This window comes from Microcaecilia unicolor, chromosome 4 (assembly GCF_901765095.1).
Source record: "Microcaecilia unicolor chromosome 4, aMicUni1.1, whole genome shotgun sequence".
Lineage (NCBI taxonomy): Eukaryota > Metazoa > Chordata > Amphibia > Gymnophiona > Siphonopidae > Microcaecilia > Microcaecilia unicolor.
The window spans coordinates 370,294,135-370,313,180 of NC_044034.1; the positions used below are offsets into that span (position 1 = coordinate 370,294,135).

Consider the following 19,046-nt stretch of genomic DNA (forward strand, 5'->3'; position numbering starts at 1 on the left):
GAAAAGGTTTCTCCGATTCGTTGTAAATTTACTACATTGTAGCTTCATCGCATGCCCTCTAGTCCTAGTATTTTTGGAAAGCGTGAACAGATGCTTCACATCTACCCGTTCAACTCCACTCATTATTTTATAGACCTCTATCATATCTCCCCTCAGCCGCCTTTTCTCCAAGCTGAAGAGCCCTAGCCGCTTTAGCCTTTCCTCGTAGGGAAGTCGTCCCATCCCCTTTATCATTTTCGTCGCCCTTCTCTGTACCTTTTCTAATTCCACTATATCTTTTTTGAGATGCGCCGACCAGAATTGAACACAATATTCAAGGTGCGGTCGCACCATGGAGCGATACAAAGGCATTATAACATCCTCATTTTTGTTTTCCATTCCTTTCCTAATAATACCTAACATTCTATTCGCTTTCTTAGCCACAGCAGCACACTGAGCAGAAGGTTTCAACGTATCATCAACGATGACACCTAGATCCCTTTCTTGGTCTGTGACTCCTAACGTGGAACCTTGCATGATGTAGCTATAATTCGGGTTCCTCTTTCCCACATGCATCACTTTGCACTTGCTCACATTAAATGTCATCTGCTATTTGGATGCCCAGGTCTCCCAGTCTCGTAAGGTCCTCTTGTAATTTTTCACAATCCTCCTGCGATTTAACGACTTTGAATAACTTTTCTTCTGTAACTTGCTTAGCTCTCAAAATGTGAGTCTTTGAAAGGAACCACATAGCAGCTGAATCACAGTAGTATTGGTGCCTGTAAGATGCACAGTTACTGGAGACCCAGTTCTCCATCTTTTCGATCTACCAAAGTGAACCCTCATGCTTGCGATTTGGTCACTAATCAAACAGCAGGATGCACACCAAAGGTTGAGTGAAACCAAAGCAGCAAAGGCTCAAAGTGAGATCTGCCGTTTTGGTGGAGTTTTCCTGCAGGATAAGAAATAGAATACAAGTCTAATACTCAAAACATGTTAATGTGATGAGGCTGAAAAATAACTTTTTAATCGTGTCTCTGCCCCTCTTCACCAAATAGTGTCCTAATCACTATTATTTGCTGGAAAGGAGAAAAAGACCTTGGAAGTCCTCACTCGGTGGCAAGCATAAAAAAAATTAAAATTCAAGAAAAATTATATGGTTAGGAATGAAGGAGGTTTTTGACCATAATGAGCTGGCATTAAGTTTTTATGCTTGCTGCCGAGCGAGGACTTCTGAGGTCTTTTCCTCCTTTTCCAGAAAATAATGGTGATTAGGACACTATTTGGTGAAGAGGGGCAGAGACACGATTAAAAAGTTATTTTTCAGCTTAGTAGTGAGCTATCGACAGTAGATTTCACTGTCAAAGGTCTATACAATTTGAATTTCATGAGGCTGACAGCATTTACAAACATTAAGCCTTCTCAAAGAAGTTGACTATTGATTTTTAGGACATGCAGGCTCTGTGCGTGACCTCGCCGTGATCTTTCCTCAGTAGCCTGTGGGAAAGGCTGTGATAAAAGAGATGGACTTTCAGAAGATGCTCTTTAGCTTCGAAAGACACTGCCTCTAGCCAAGATAACCTTCAACTGCTGTAGCATTTCGGTGACTGACTGTTAGCGGTTAGGGAAAGGATGTAAGACTACTTTGAGGGAGGCCAATAACGTTACGTGCATGATCTCCAACTAAAATTTGGAAATTGGTGTGGGGGAGACCCTCCTCCCACATCCTTGTACATTCACATCTTTTTAGATTTACTTACTTGTAACTGGATAAGGTGTGGCAGGGAGAACTAGACAGGAGATTGCTTTGCTGAATGGCCTGACCTCTGTACTGCTTTACTACTACTACTTAACATTTCTAGAGCGCTACTAGGGTTACGCAGCGCTGTACAATTTAACAAAGAGAGACAGTTCCTGCTCAAAGAGCTTACAATCTAATAGACAAGTGAATGGTCGGTCCGATAGGGGCAGTCAAATTGGGGCAGTCTGGATTCACTGAACGGTAAGGGTTAGGTGCCGAACGCAGCATTGAAGAGGTGGGCTTTAAGTAAAGACTTGAAGATGGGCAGGGAGGGGGCTTGGCGTAAGGGCTCAGGAAGGTTGTTCCAAGCATAGGGTGAGGCGAGGCAGAATGAGCGGAGCCTGGAGTTGGCGGTGGTGGAGAAGGGTACTGAGAGGAGGGATTTATCCTGTGAACGGAGGTTACGGGCGGGAACGTAAGGGGAGATGAGGGTAGAAGATAGTGAGGGGCAGCAGACTGAGTGCATTTGTAGGTAAGAAGGAGAAGCTTGAATTGAATGCGGTATCTGATCGGAAGCCAGTGAAGTGACCTGAGGAGAGGGGTGATATGAGTATATCGGTTCTGGCGGAATATGAGACGTGCAGCAGAGTTCTGAACAGATTGAAGGGGGGATAGATGACTGTGGGAGGCCGGTGAGGAGTAAGTTGCAGTAGTCCAGGTGAGAGGTAATGAGAGCGTGGACGAGAGTTCGGGTGGTGTGTTCAGAGAGGAAAGGGCGAATTTTGCTGATGTTAAAGAGGAAGAAGCGACAGGTCTTGGCTATCTGCTGGATATGCGCAGAGAAGGAGAGAGAGGAGTCAAAGATGACTCCGAGGTTGCGGGCAGATGAGACGGGGAGGATGAGGGTGTTATCAACTGAGATAGAAAGTGGAGGAAGAGGAGAAGTGGGTTTTGGTGGAAAGACGATAAGCTCGGTCTTGGACATGTTCAGTTTCAGGTGGCGGTTGGACATCCATGCAGCAATGTCGGATAAGCAGGCCGATACCTTTACCGCGGTGATGTCTGGTGTGGAGAGATACAGTTGGGTGTCATCAGCATAGAGATGGTACTGGAAACCATGAGATGAGATCAGGGAGCCCAGGGAAGAGGTGTAGATTGAGAAGAGAAGGGGTCCAAGGACAGATCCCTGGGGAACACCAACAGATAAGGGGATGGGGGTGGAGGAAGATCCATGAGAGTGAACTTTACTACTTTTAAAAAGCCAATCAGGATACAGGGACTATTTTCTAGCATTTCAAACTTGGCGGGAAGAATGATTCACCATAAGTAAGTAAGTAAGTTGAGGTCCAGGGAAACAGGGGCGTAGCCAGACACCCAATTTTGGATGGGCCTGGGCCCAAGATGGGTGGGCAGAAAAACCCCACCCAGTCCCACAGGTGATTTGGTCTCTCCTCTCGCCTGCATGCCATATGGTCTCTCAAACATCCCCCCTCCCCCGCATACCTTTTAAATAGCAGATTTTCACCAGCCGCGAGAAGCAATTAATACACACTGCTCATGTTGGCCCCACACCCTTCCCTCTGATGCAACTTCCTGTTTCTGCATAGGTGGGAATACATCAGAGGGAAGGCGGTGGGGCTGGTGTGAGAAATATGTATCAGTCGCTGCTTGCTGCAGGTGAAGATCTGCTATTTACAAGGTATGCTACTGGGTGGCCCTGAGCCCAAAATGGGTGGGCCCAGGCCCACCCTTGGCTACCCCACTGCAGGGAAATGAAGTGAATTGCACACAGTGGCTGGAAAAAGTCCAGAGATGTGTGAAAACCTTTTAATAAGAGGAGGAAAATGGAGAATTTTGGCTTTCAAATTATTTGTCATAATACCAGCACACTAATGGGGATTAAAGTCACTGGAAAACCGAAAAGGCCCCACAATTCTATATCTCTACAACTTAACATCATTGATGTCTCGGGTTATGTATCAATTAATTTTATTCGTTGCACATAGTTTCAAACAGAAGCAGGTAGTGCCATACAAAAAGAGTGATTGCGTTCATTCAAAACATTATATCTTGCCCCAAAAAATATTTATTTGAAAGATTTACATTCTGCTCAGTCCACGGTTCAATTATTTCATGTACGCTGAAATATTTTCATACAGAAGAATTCTTTTAAAAGGCCACTTAATCCACTTATCTTCACTGATGTAGACAGTGGGCTAGATTCAGTAAGGTGCATTTTTAAAAAGGTAATGTGGAGGGGTATAATCGAACGGGGGCAGCCATCTATAAGGGCGACCATCTGTAATGACGGCCCCGTAAAGCAGCGTACCTGACTGTATTATCGAAACAAGATGGCTGGCCATCTTTCATTTCGATAATACGGTCGGGGCCTGCCAAATCTCAACATTTGGGCCACCGTTAGAGATTGCCGCACTTAGAGATGGCCGCCGTTGGTTTTCGCCGATAATGGAGACTAATGGCGGCCATCTCAAAACCGGCCAAATCCAAGCCATTTGGTCATGGGAGGAGCCAGCATTTGTAGTGCACTGGTCCCCCTCTCATGCCAGGACACCAACCGGGCACCCTAGGGGGCACTGCAGTGGACTTCACAAATTGCTCCCAACTGCATAGCTCCCTTACCTTCGGTGCTGAGCCCTCTAACCCCCCCCCCCCCCCAAAACCCATTCCCCACAACTGTACACCACTACCATAACCCTAAGGGATGAAGGGGGGCACTTACATGTGGGTACAGTGGGTTTTGGGGGGGTTTGGAGGGCTCAACATTTACCACCACAAGTGTAGCAGGTAAGGGGGGGTGGGCCTGGGTCTGCCTGCCTGAAGTGCACTGCATCCACTAAAAACTGCTCTAGGGACCTGCATACTGCTGTGATGGAGCTGGGTATGACATTTGAGGGTTGCATAGAGGCTGGAAAAAAAACGTTAAAAAATGTTTTTTTGGGTGGGAGGGGTTGGTGACCACTGGGGGAGTAAGGGGAGGCCATCCTCGATTCCCTCCGGTGGTCATCTGGTCAGTTCAGGCATCTTTTTGAGCCTTGGTCGTGAAAAAAAATGGACCAAGTAAAGTCGGCCAAATGCTCGTCAGGGACGCCCTTCTTTTTTCCATTATTAGCCGAGGACGCCCATCTCTAAATCACGCCCCAGTCCCGCCTTCGGTACGGTGCCGACACGCTCCGTGAATTTTGGTCATCCCCGCGATGGAAAGCAGTTGAGGACGGCCAACATTGGCTTTCGATTATGCAGATTTGGGCGACCCTGAGAGAAGGACGCCCATCTCCCGATTTGTGTCGGAAGATGGGCGTCCTCTTTCGAAAATGCCCCTGATAGTGTGTATCTGTAAAGGGGGCGTGGCCATGGGAGGGGCACTGGCATGTCAGGGGTATTCCAAAAAGCTGTGAGCATACTTACAGAATAGGGAGGTCAGTGCACCCAACTTCGGCACCGGGTTTCAGCCGGCGTAAGTTGGAATCTATAGAGTCACGCTTAGCACCGATCTTTCCTGCCACCCATTTCTGAGTGCAATTTATAGAATTTCACGCTCACTGCATGTCACTGCATGGAGGCTCCCATTTGTAGAACTGCCGGTCCCACTCCCAGTCCACTCACTCTCCGCCCCCAGAAATACCTGAACAAATGTCAAATAAAAGACCATGGTACAAAAAACAGAAGAAACCAGTCTTCGCAAGGAAATCAACAAGAAACAAACAGCAAAGATGACCAACAAAAGCAAAAAACAAAAAACATAAAAAAAAAAAAAATATATATATATATAAACGTCAAAATTTAAAATTAATCATAAGATATGTATTTAAAAGATGAATCCATCAAAATCAAAAAATTACATAAAAAAGGCGACACTTTGGATGTAAAAATGAAGAATCAACTTTATTAGCCAAACTGTAGCAGGGAGAAAGGGACTCGACACAGCTGTGTTTCGGCCGTACTGGCCTGCGTCAGGACTCTTCTCTGCCGTCTGTTGATTATAAATTCCATCCAAATATAAAAAGAATATGTGTGTCAATAAACTGAAGCTATAATGCTCAATTGTACTGGAAACAAAGTTGTTGAGCAGAGAAGATCAGAGCAGCGTCTCTGATCTATGTAATCAAACCGAACTAGTTCTATTTGGATAGAATTTATAATCAACAGACGGCAGAGAAGAGTCCTGACGCAGGCCAGTACGGCCGAAACACAGCTGTGTCGAGTCCCTTTCTCCCTGCTACAGTTTGGCTAATAAAGTTGATTCTTCATTTTTACATCCAAAGTGTCGCCTTTTTTATGTAATTTTTTTGATTTTGATGGATTCATCTTTTAAATACATATCTTATGATTAATTTTAAATTTTGACGTTTTATATATATATATATATTTTTTTTTTTAATGTGTTTTTTTTTTTTTTTTTTTGCTTTTGTTGGTCATCTTTGCTGTTTAAATAAAAAACCATGCCAGCTTTTTCTGAGCACCTCCTCTTTTTAATGCGAACTCCCAGCCAGTTCTATCAGAGTGTGCATCCGAGTGCATGCAATCCTGGTCTACGTGCTCGGGTGAGTCATTAAATTATAACGGTGGAGAGTAATTTTATAACAGGTCAACCTAAGTTGAGAGGGCCAGCAGGCATCTATTTTAAGCCTATTTTCTAGATGCTCAGGTGAATCTATACCCAGCAAAAAGCAGCAAAAATTGCAAGTGAAATGAAGCCATATACATTCACAGCAGGTCGGCAACAGGTGTAAATGAACATGCGTACAGTACATTTCGTTTCTACATTTAAACAAGCCTGTCCACAGCGATTTTACGGTGTTATTGAGCTCCCTTCCTCTTGCGTTCAAACATTTCTTTAATAATGACAGATGAACCAAATTATTCTTACTGTGTGCTATGTGAAGCTGGCTTTGATGAAGGTAAAAGCCTTTTGTTGGTTACTTTAGATATATCAGCAGCCTTTGACACAATCAATTGCGAGATTTGATTCAACCGCTTACAGGCAGTTGGGCTGGGTGGTGCAATATTACACTGCTTCCGTTCTTTTCTATCAGACAGATGTTTTTATGTATGTGATGGAGTTAGAAGATCTGAAATAAAATCTTGTTTTACCGGTGTTCTGCCTTTCTGCGGTATTGTTCAACCTTTATCTTCTCCCGCTTCATTTTTTACTGCGTTACCTTGGTCTGCGATATAAGATTTATGCAGACGATTTGCAATTCCTGGTGGCTGTTGATTCAACTTATGAAAAGAGCTTTGAGGCTTTGTCTCAGCAATATTAATCAATGGATGAGAGGCAATCGTATCTGTCTTTCTAGTACTGTTCAAGACGACTTCCCTCTGTCAATTAAGATAGATAATATTGAAATTCCAGTTCTTAGAGAGAGAAGAAATTTAGCGGATGTGGTCCCTCTTCACAAAAGTGGTGATAAGGAAGAAACTGGAAACTACAGGCCTGTAAGCCTCACTTCGGTTATTGGAAAAGTAATGGAAGCCATGCTGAAGGAAAGGATAGTGAATTTCCTGGAAGCCAATAAGTTGCAAGATCCGAGACCATGGTTTTACCAAAGGTAAATCGTGCCAAACAAATCTCATTGAATTCTTTGACTGGGTGACCGCAGAATTGAATCATGGACGTGCTATAGACGTAATCTACTTAGATTTCAGCAAAGCTTTTGACACGGTTCCCCACAGGAGGCTCTTAAATAAACTCGATGGGCTGAAGATAGGTCCTGAAGTGGTGAACTGGATTAGGAACTGGTTGACGGACAGATGCTAGAGGGTGGTAGTGAATGGAGTTCGCTCGGAGGAGGGAAAGGTGAGTAGAGTAGTAGAGTGCCTCAGGGATCGGTGCTGGGGCCGATTCTATTCAATATATTTGTGAGTGACATTGCCGAAGGGTTAGAAGGTAAAGTTTGCCTTTTTGCGGATGATACTAAGATTTGTAACAGAGTGGACACCCAGGAGGAAGTGGAAAACATGAAAAAGGATCTGCAGAAGCTAGAAGAATGGTCTATGGTTTGGCAATTAAAATTCAATGCAAGGAAATGAAAAGTGATGCACTTAGGAATAGAAATCCACGGGAGATGTACGTGTTAGGCGGTGAGAGTCTGATATGTACAGACGCGGAGAGGGATCTTGGGGTGATAGTATCTGAGGATCTGAAGGCGACGAAACGTTGTGACAAGGCAGTGGCCGTAGCTAGAATGTTGACAAGTGCAAAGTGATGCATGTGGGTAAGAGGAACCCGAATTACACCTATGTCATGCAATGTTCCGCGTTAGGAGCCACAGACCTAGAAAGGGATCTGGGAGTCATCGTTGATAAGACGTTAAAAACTTCTGCTCAGTGTGCTGCGGCGGCTAAGAAAACGCACAGAATGTTGGGTATTATTAGGAAAGGGATGGAAAACAAACACAAGGATGTTATAATGCTGTTGTATCGCTCCATTGTGCAACCGCACCTCGAATATTGTGTTCAATTCTGGTCGCCGTATCACAAAAAAGATATAAAGGAATTTGGAGAAGGTGTAGAGAAGGGTGACAAAAATGATAAATGGAATGGAACGACTTCCCTATGAGGAAAGGCTGAGAAGGTTAGGGCTCTTCAGCTTGGAGAAAAGGCGGCTGAGAGGTGATACAATAGAAGTCTACAAGATAATGAGCGGATTAGAGCGGACAGATGTGAAGCGTTTGTTTACACTTTCAAACAACAACAAAACCAGGGGACACAAGATGAAGCTAGAATATGGTAGATGTAAAACAAACAGGAGAAAGTTTTTCTTTACTTAGTGTGTAGTTAGACTCTGGAACTCGTTGCCGGAGAATGTAGTGACAGCAGCTGGCCTTACGGAATTTAAAGGGGGTTTGGACAGATTCCTGAGGGTGGGTTTTGCCGGGTTCTTGAAGCCTGGATTGCCACTGTACTTATGTAGAAGGTTGCTAGGCTGTATAGAGAGAGGTGTGACAAGCAGAAGAAAGGGGGTGTTGATACCCCTGTATAAGTCGTTGGTGAGGCCCCACCTGGAGTATTGTGTTCAGTTTTGGAGGCCGTATCTTGCTAAGGATGTAAAAAGAATTGAAGCGGAGCAAAGAAAAGCTACGAGAATGGTATGGGATTTGCGTTACAAGACGTATGAGGAGAGACTTGCGGACCTGAACATGTATACTCTGGAGGAAAGGAGAAACAGGGGTGATATGATACAGACGTTCAAATATTTGAAAGGTATTAGCCTGCTAATAAGTGGGAAAGCGGGGGGTATAAATGTTACATTACATTAATCCGCAAACAAACCTTTTCCGTAGATGGGAAGGTGGTAGAACTAGAGGACATGTAATTACCGCAGTGGGCGCCATTTCCGGTGCTACAAATGTTTTTCTATTTTTGTACTGCTGGGTTAGTGCTGGAGCCCTTACCACCACCTCAGTGATGGCGGTAAGTACCCCCACACCCCCAAAATGGTTGTTTGGCAAGAGGTTCACTTACCGCATGGCCAAATCTTTAAAAAAATACCCCGGCCTTTTACAGCCTCGGTAAAAGGGGGCCTCAGAATATGTCAAAAACATGTGTAGGCCCCCCCTTTACCGCAGCTTAGTAAAAGGGCCCCCCATTGTGAGCCCTCCAGGGACAGAAAAATACCTACCGTACCTGAATGTAGAAGAAGCCTGTAAGCCCGAAGGCTATTGAGGTGGTGTAGATTCAGGTACAGCAGTTATTTTTCTGTCCCCGGAGGGCTCAAAATTTAAAAGAAAAAAAAAAGTCACAAAGAGCTGCAGTGGGATTTGAACCTGGGTCCCCTGATTCTCAGCCCGTTGCTGTAACCATTAGGCACCTCCTCAGCTCTGCATGGAGGTCTGTGTGGCCATTTTATAACAGCCACTGTGTTTTTGGAAGAATATGATTCCTTTCGGATGTTTGGTGTGTGTTTTATAACGTGGAAATTCCTATGTTGGCATATGTATGTCGTATTTGTGACCTTGATTGGCCACTGTTGGAAACCAGGATCCTGGACTTGATGAAGCTCCGGTCTGTCCCAGTATGGCAATACTTATGGACTTATGTAACTCGTTGAGAGCCACAGTCCTGAAGGAAAACAGAGCAGATTTGTGGAGACAGTGTCAGCAGCAAACATCTGGACCAGCTGGGGAGAAGTATGTATTAAGAGAAGAGAGTTTGGGGTCAGAGGAAAGGCTAAAGCGGCTAGGGCTCTTCAGCTTGGAGAAAAGGCGGCTGAGGGGAGATATGATAGAGGTCTATAAAATAATGAGTGGAGTTGAACGGGTAGATGTGGTGTCTGTTCACGCTTTCCAAAAATCCTAGGCCTAGGGGGCATGCGATGAAGCTACAATGTAGTAAATTTAAAACGAATCGGAGAGACTTTTTCTTCACTCAGTGTGTAATTAAACTCTGGAATTCGTTGGCAGAGAATGTGGTAAAGGCGGTTAGCTTAGCGGAGTTTTAAAAAGGTTTGGACAGTTTCCTAAAGGAAAAGTCCATAGACTGTTATTAAATGGACTTGGGGAAAATCCACTATTTCTGGGAAAAACAGTATAAAATGTTTTGTACATATTTGGGATCTTGCCGGGTATTTGTGACCTGGATTGGCCACTGTTGGAAACAGGATGCTGGGCTCGATGGACCTTTGGTCTTTCCCAGTATGGCAATACTTATGTACTTATTATGTACTCATGTACCAGTGTCCCCCAGACATTAAAATGAAGGACACAGCTATAACCAGATCTTTAGCTCCAATATTCTAGTATCAACTGGCGCTGAATATCTCAGTATAGCTTTAAATGCCACAATCAGCATTCAAATCCAACGTTGACTGCAGTGTTTAAGGGGTCCTTTTACTAAGGTGCGCTGAAAAATGGACTGCGCTACGCTAGTATAGGCTGGCATGCGCAGATCCATTTTTCGGCGTGCCCATCAAAAAGGCCCCTTTAAAATTTTTGCTGAAAATGAACGTGCGGCAAAATAAAAATTGGCGCGTGTCCATTTTGGGTCTGAGACCTTACCACCACCTATTGACTTCGCGGTAAGGTCTTATGCAGTAACCATGCGTGTAATTGTCTACACGCGTAGAATGACGATTACCGCCCAGTTTCTGCCATGAGCCAGAAAATAAAAATTATTTTCCTGCGCGCATAGCGGACATGCGTAAAAAACTAAATTACCACCCGTGGCCACATGGTAGTCTGGCGGTAACTCCAAATTGGTGCATGGTGCCTATGCTGCTTAGTAAAAGGGCCACTAAATATCCATGAATTCTTTGTACAATCCAGAATTCTATCGATGTTTTTTAGCAAGTAAGTTAAATTAGTAAACCATCTTGATTTCTGTACCTCCAGGCGCTTTGACAGATCTGTGGAGAAGTGGCGACATTTTCACCATGACATGAAGAGCTTTGCCCAGTGGCTGTCTGACGCCGAGAAAGTTCTGGTTGAGATGCAAGCTGGTGCCGGGAGTTTGGACCCGACCAAATGTACACAGCAGCTCAAGGTAAGTTTTTTTTTTAACTGCAGTATTACATCCTGCTGGTATTATAGATCTGTCAATGTTTTCTGTGCTCGGAATATCTTTTTAAAAAATTCTTGAAATGCTTTGCTGGATCTTGTGATTTCTATTGACGTGTCCTGGTTATGTTGTGATCAGATATTGCCGAGGACAGTTCATCCCTAGGTTCAAACTCAAGTCTCTGCTGATCATACGTTAGTAAAGGAAGGGAGACATAGAAAGAGTTGGTGGTGGTTAGTCTTTAAGTTGTTAGTAGACTTTCGATGAAGTTTAAGCAAAAAAGTATTTGATGTTATGTTGAGGTTGAAATCTACTTCCTGCTTTTTTGACCCCCACCAATTTCTTTTAGAGAAAACTTCAAGCGAATAATTGGTTGGTATGATGACCGTTTTAAATGGTTCATTGGATCGGGATGTGTTTCCAGATTCAGTTAAGCAAGTGATTATTGAACAAACTCTGAAGGAATCGCCTTTGGATGATGGTGTCATCCATATTTATAGGTCTGTCCCCAACTTTACATTTTTGGGGAAGGCTGTTGAAAAAGTTGGACATGAACAGATAAGAGTTTGTGGAGATCAACACATGTTTTAACAATTTTTAGTCAGAATTTTCTCACTTTACAGTACAGGAGCCCTTTTGGTTTCTTTGTAGGATGGTATGTGTAAAGTGTTGGATAAAGGAGACTGTCTGGTGGTGGTTCTTTGTTTGGATTTAGGGGCCGCATTCGATGCTGTCCAGCATAGTCTTCTACTGATGCAGCTATGAGGTTTCGAACTCAGAAATGTGGTCCTTCATTGGTTTGTTTCCTTTTTTGTAAAATCACCCAACGCAACTATATTGGAGCCAAGAATACTCGAAGAGTTTGTTTTCAGGATGTAGGATCCCGCAAGACTTTATACTTTCCCCAATTTTATTTAATATTTCATGCAGCTGTTATGTTCAGTATTGGATGCTTCCACTTTCGTTATTTTTTTTGCAGATGATGTTTGGATTTATTTCTCTATTGAGAAAGGTTGGCGAGTATTGTTAAGGAGATCAACGATGAGTTATCCGTTATATGTACAGTATGTCAAAATTCTGCTCAGCCATTTTTTTAAAGTAAGACTACTGAACATGCAGTTCTGAATTTAAATGGCGATGTTGTCCATTTTTAAATTAGGATTGCTATGTATGTGATCCTGCTTAAATGGATGAAGGTATGCCGATATTGCTGAATATTGAAAGACAACCACATAATGCAAATCATTTTGAATCATTTTTGAATATTGACTATTTATTGCATTTGTATCCCACATTATCCCACCTCTTTGCAGGCTCAATGTGGCTTACAATTCATCATGGATATTGGAAATAGAAAATATACATTTGGTTTATAGAGGGTTTGGGTTACATGGTGGTGAAGTACATGGTTGTATTACAGCAAAGATGTTATAAGACATTCCTATCTATATTAAAGATTGTGTAGTTACACGTGTTGATCTTTGTGATATATCTTTTCGAAGAGATACGTTTTCAGTAGTTTGCGGAAATTGGTCAGTTCATGGACCGTTTTCAGGTTGCATGGTAGTGCGTTCCATAGTTGCGTGCCCATATAGGAAAAGGTAGACACATGCAAAAATTTGTATTTATACCTGTTTTCCATTGAATGTGGTCTTTTCCAGGAACAAGAAATAAATGATATCTCAGGTTCTTCTTCTGGATACCTGGATATATAGACAGAGACAGTAGTTCAACCTGATTTTCAACAGGAACTCTCTTGTTAACAATATAATGAGGGCTCGAGGAATTAGCTGAGATAACATTGGCCAAGCTGCTGGAGGGATAGTTTATCATATGTAAGAAAGGAGGGGGGTGGGAAGGGGAGGGAGTCTTAAGGGTTAAGGAAATGGAATCACCATAGAATAGGTAAAAGAAGGAAATGAAAGGGGGTTAGGAATAAACAAGAGCAAAGGGAATAAATATATATTTAATAAGAGATATATGGTTTATTTATTTATTATTTGTTGCATTTGTATCCCACATTTTCCCACCTATTTGTAGGCTCAATGTGGCTTACATAGTACCGTCAATAGTGATCGAATGAGATATATGTGGAGGGTCGGAAGGGATGAAGATTGTGTGTTGTCCTGTTCGATCATAGTCATGCTGTGTTGGTAGGTGAAGAGGGTTACGTGGGGTCGTTGGGTAGGCCTTTTTGAAGAGGTTGGTTTTTAGTGATTTCCTGAAGTTCAGGCGGTCATGGATTGTTTTCACAGCTTTTGGGAGGCCATTCCATAGTTGTGCGCTTATGTAGGAGAAGCTGGATGCAGACTGCTTTCCACGGTGGTGATATGTTTGAGTTTGATATTACTTGATAAGTTCTATTGGGGTGGGAAGAAAGCGGGGCTTTGGAAATCTGAGGCATTAGGTGGCTGAGAGGAAGGAAAAGAAATGGCTGAGTTTATGATGTTAACAGTGGAGAGTGAGAAGGAATTCACTGATTGGTGATAAACCAGCAGGGTGCTTTCCTCAATCAAGATGAGGGACATCAGCTCAATGCACAGGGTAAGTCTCTGGTCCTCATCTTGATTGAGGAAAGCACCCTGCTGGTTTTTTACGTTTCAATCTCATGTCCTGCTTGGACTATTAGCCCCTGACGCAGCCCTTGTGGGCGAAACACAGTCTGTGTCGGGCGAATCTCTGAAAATAAAGTTTTGAACCATATCACTGATTGATCTGCTTTGTTTGTCTCCACGTTGGATTTTGCGGATCGCTTGCCATCTTGTTTCTTTAGATTCACTGATTGGTTGCACAAATTGGGCAGAAAGGGCGAGTGGAAATAGGTGACAGGAGTTGGGCGGGTTTTTGTTGTAAGAAAGGCAGGGGAGATGGAAGGCTAAGAGAAGTGGTCCGAAAGAAATTTGGTAGTCTTTTCATTCCCACCCAGCTCTTCCCATGAATGCTTAGGGGAGGAGGAGTCGATGGACACAAGGGTTTTTGCTGTTGGGTTTATGTTACTGCTGTAATGCTCTATGTTGTGTTTTGGACCACCCAGTCTGCCCAACAGTCCTCACACATTATTAATTCATGATTAAGCCAACAATGAAGACTTTATGTAGGCTGTTCTACTGATGGGGTGGGGTAGGGTATGGGTGGGCTGCAGATGTGGGGAAGGTACAGGAAAAGTCAGTAATTTTATTTGGTGATCTGCTTGTGTGGGACACTGCCACAAGTGGAAGGTAAGGCCTTGACAGCACCGCAGGGTTCACTGAAACAAATTTGGGTTTGAATGTTAATTGATAAATAAGCACTGGGCAGCTAGGTTGTCACCGACTGGCTTTGTAAAAGGGATTGATCATTATAGTAAAGGTTGTTTGGTTTGGAAAGTTGCTAAAAATTGTACATTTAGAGTTAGATATTGCTATATTAGTGTTTGTTGCTGTGAATAAAGCTGCAGCCAAGTTATTTTGCCACAAGGATATAATTGTTTTCAGTGTGATTATTTTGAGAGGGAGCATGAAAGCTAATGCGAGTGCAAATGTTTTTTTATTTATTTGTTTCCCACATTTTCCCACCTATTTGCTGGCTCAATGTGGTTTACATGGTACCGCAACGGCGTTCGCCAGTTGCGGTATGAACAAATACAGGTGTTATTGTGGTAAAAGAAGGTTTGTGTTTGGTAGATACATTGGGGAAGTTAGGGAGGGGGGATGAGGGTTAAGGTATGTCCATTACAGTCTTTGGTTTTGCAGTGTTGCAGGAACTTAGGTTTTTAGGTTGGGTCGGTGGGATATGGCCTTTTTGAACAAGTTTGTTTTTAGTTCTTTCCGGAAACTTAGGTGGTCGTTCGTTGTTTTTATTATCTTTGGCAGAGCGTTCCATAGTTGTGCGCTTAAGTCAGAAAAGCTGGATGCATAAGTTGATTTGTATTGAGTCCTTTAGTACTTGGGTAGTGGAGATTTAGGTAAGTTCGTGCTGATGTTGTGTTTCTGGTTGGTAGGTCTGTGAGGTCTGTCATGTTTCCTGGGACTTCGCCATATATAATTTTATGAACCAGGGTGCAGACCTTAAAAACAATGTGTTCTTTGAATAAGTACATAAGTATTACCATACTGGGAAAGACCAAAGGTCCATCAAGCCCAGCATCCTGTTTCCAACAGTGGCCAATCCAGATCACAAATACCTGGCAAGATCCCAAAAAAGTACTAAACATTTTATACTGCTTATCCCAAAAATAGTGGATTTTCCCCAAGTTCATTTAATAACGCTCTATGGACTTTTCCTTTAGGAAGCCGTCCAAACCTTTTTAAAACTCCGCTAAGCTTGGGCCAGTGCAACTGTTCTCGAAGGGGTTTGGCGCTATCATAACGTGTTTTTTCCAAATATAAGCCTGGCTGCTGTGTTCCGGGCGGTCTGAAGTTTCTTTATAATTTGTTCTGGAAGCAAAGCCGTGAAAAGCAAAGACCCAATAGTTCAGTAAGGGACAGTTTTACTAAGCCTGTCTTCGATGTGCGCTGAGGCCCCCCTTTACCGCAGCAGGTAAAGGGCTGTCTTTTTTTTTTTTTAAGTAATGGCTGTTCAGTAAGTGAACCACCTACTGTGCAGGCATTTTAGGGGGGAGCACTTACTGCCACCCATTGAGGTGGCGGTAAGGGCTCCTGATCTAACTCAGCGGTAACCGGGCACTATCCGATTACCACCGGATAAACACTGGTACTACAAAAATGGTAACGATTTATTTATTTATTTATTGCATTTGTAGCCCACATTTTCCCACCAATTTGCAGGCTCAATGTGGCTTACATTATGCCGTAATGGCGATCGCCATTTCCAGATAGAGAAATACAAGTGGTATTGCATTGAAGTTCCTAAACGATAGAGTGAATTATAGAATAAGTTAGACAATCAACTATAGAAAGTTCATTTCCGGCATGAGAAATAAAGTGGAAGTGCGTATTGCGTAACTTTCATTAGTAGCACGTAGGTTATCAGTCTAGTGTGGAGATTTCGGTTTTGTCTAGTTCATGCAGAGTCTAGTTGTCTGGTATTTAGGATGGATCATTGTGGTATGCCTTCTTGAACAGGTTGGTTTTCAGTAGTTTTCGGAAGATTGTTAGGTCGTGCAGTGTTTTTGTGGCCTTTGGTAGTGCGTTCCACAGTTGCGTGCTTATATATTTTTTTTGCATCGGAAATGGCGCTGGGGGTGGGAACTACCGCTGGGCTGCTGTGGTAGCCCGCAAGTAGTTTCAGAATAGCGAGCAGTAAGCTTACCGCCGCTTAGTTAAAGGACCCCTAAGTGAAGGAGGAAAGGAGAGAAACTAGCCTTATCTTTAACACGTACCCTACGTAACAATCCTTTCCATGAGGTACTGTTATTAAACTGAAATCACCTTTGATAAAAACAAAAACACGATGTGCTTCCTCTGTGTCTCTTTGATTTTGACACGGTCAACTTGAAATCTTTGCAAACAAGAAAGCCGAGCCACAGATCTGAAGCAGACTTTTCCATTATTTGTTGGCTAATGGCTCAGGATGCCCTGCAGCATTAGATGTGAGATCTGTTTGGCGTGGAGGGAGGTCTTTTAGGAGTGGAGAAGGGTCAACCATACAATGGGCTAACGGGACTTGGGTTAAAATGTAACTGCTGGTGTTACAGACCTTAGGCCTGAAATCAGTGTTGCATTTTGTTTGTTGTCCTGTTGTCTAGTTGGCGTAAGCTAGCTGAAGTACGTTTTACTGTTCATTTACATGCTAACAAAATAGAAGGAAGAAACTTTATTTACTTTTCTGAGTTTGCAATGCAAGATGTAAACAGCTTTGGTTCTACCTCAAATGCATGACCCATGACTATGACCTATGAAAGATTTTAGCAGGCACTTCTGAGACTAATTATCGGGACAAAAATCTCCATTAGATGAAGCATTTAAGAGCACTGAACATTCCACCATTTATTCCATTAGCCACATATTTTTAATCAAAGATCCCACTCTTAGCACTCTGTGAAAATGCATTAGCTATGACCTGTGCTCAGCACTGGAAATCTTAGTCAGAGCAGGCTGTGTATAACATAGTAACATAGTAAATGACGACAGATAAAAAGACCTGTACGGTCCATCCAGTCTGCCCAGCAAGAACACTGTTCTTGTACTATAAGCAAGGGGCACATGCTGAAATATTTTACATAAGTACATGAGTACATAAGTATTGCCATACTGGGACAGACCAAAGGTCCATCGAGCCCAGCATCCCGTTTCCAACAGTGGCCAATCCAGGTCACAAATACCTGGCAAGATCCCCAAAAAAGTACAAAACAGTTTATGCTGCTTATCCCAGAAATAAGCAGTGGACTTTCCAAAGTCCATTTAATAATGGTCTATAGACTTTTCCTTTAGGAAGCCATCCAAACCCTTTTTAAACCCTGCTAAGCTAACCGCCTTTACCACATTCTCTAGCAACGAATTCCAGAGTTTAATTACATGTTGAGTGAAGAAACATTTTCTTCTATTTGTTTTAAATCTACTACTTTGTAGCTTCATCGAATCCCCCCTAGTCCTAGTATTTTTGTAGGGCTGTTCTGAAACGGTTCTCATAGATTTCTTCTATCCAGTGGCCTTCTCTGCCATGCCAGAGCAGCTGATTCCAGTGCATGGCGTGAAAACCAGAACGGTGCTCACGGTACAGAGCAATTAACTTCCACCCCTATCAGAAATTTCACTGTCTGCCCAGTAATACAAATTGTATGTTTATTTATTTTTGTTACATTTGTATCCTGCGCTTTCCCACTCATGGCAGGCTCAATGCGGCTTACATGGGACAATGGAGGGTTAAGTGACTTGCCCAGAGTCACAAGGAGCTGCCTGTGCCTGAAGTGGGAATCAAACTCAGATCCTCAGTTCCCCAGGACCAGAGTCCACCACCCTAACCACTAGGCCACTCCTCCACTGTTGCTACTATTTGAGATTCTACATGGAATGTTGCTATTCCACTAGCAACATTCCATGTAGAAGTCGGCCCTTGCAGATCACCAATGTGGCCACGCAGGCTTCTGCTTCTGTGAGTCTGACATCCTGCACGTACGTGCAGGATGTCAGACTCACAGAAGCAGAAGCCTGTGCAGCCTTCTACATGGAATGTTGCTAGTGGAATAGCAACATTCCATGCAGAATCTCCAATAGTAGCAACATTCCATGTAGAATCTCCAATAGTATCTATTTTATTTTTGTTACATTTGTACCCTGCGCTTTCCCACTCATGGCAGGCTCAATGCGGCTTACATGGGGCAACGGAGGGTTAAGTGACTTGCCCAGAGTCACAAGGAGCTGCCTGTGCCTGAAGTGGGAATCAAACTCAGATCCTCAGTTCCCCAGGACCAGAGTCCACCACCCTAACCACTAGGCCACTCCTCCACTGTTGCTACTATTTGAGATTCTACATGGAATGTTGCTATTCCACTAGCAACATTCCATGTAGAAGTCGGCCCTTGCAGATCACCAATGTGGCTGCGCAGGCTTCTGCTTCTGTGAGTCTGACGACGTCAGACTCACAGAAACAGAAGCCTGCGCAGCCTTCTACATGGAATGTTGCTAGTGGAATAGCAACATTCCATGTAGAATCTCCAATAGTAGCAACATTCCATGTAGAATCTCCAATGGTATCTATTTTATTTTTGTTACATTTGTACCCTGCGCTTTCCCACTCATGGCAGGCTCAATGTGGCTTACATGGGGCAATGGAGGGTTAAGTGACTTGCCCAGAGTCACAAGGAGCTGCCTGTGCCTGAAGTGGGAATCGAACTCAGTTCCTCAGTTCCCCAGGACCCAAGTCCACCACC

General features: G+C 43.4%; 1 protein-coding gene across 2 annotated transcripts in view; it reads left to right on the forward strand.

The window, feature by feature from the left end:
• Positions 1-19,046, forward strand: part of DMD (dystrophin) — a 2,615,032-nt gene that overhangs the window by 1,444,775 nt on the left and 1,151,211 nt on the right. For both annotated transcript variants that reach the window (XM_030202363.1, XM_030202359.1), the window contains one exon: positions 11,071-11,221. In XM_030202363.1, coding sequence (XP_030058223.1) covers positions 11,071-11,221 — 151 coding nt within the window. The remainder of the gene's footprint in view (positions 1-11,070; positions 11,222-19,046) is intronic.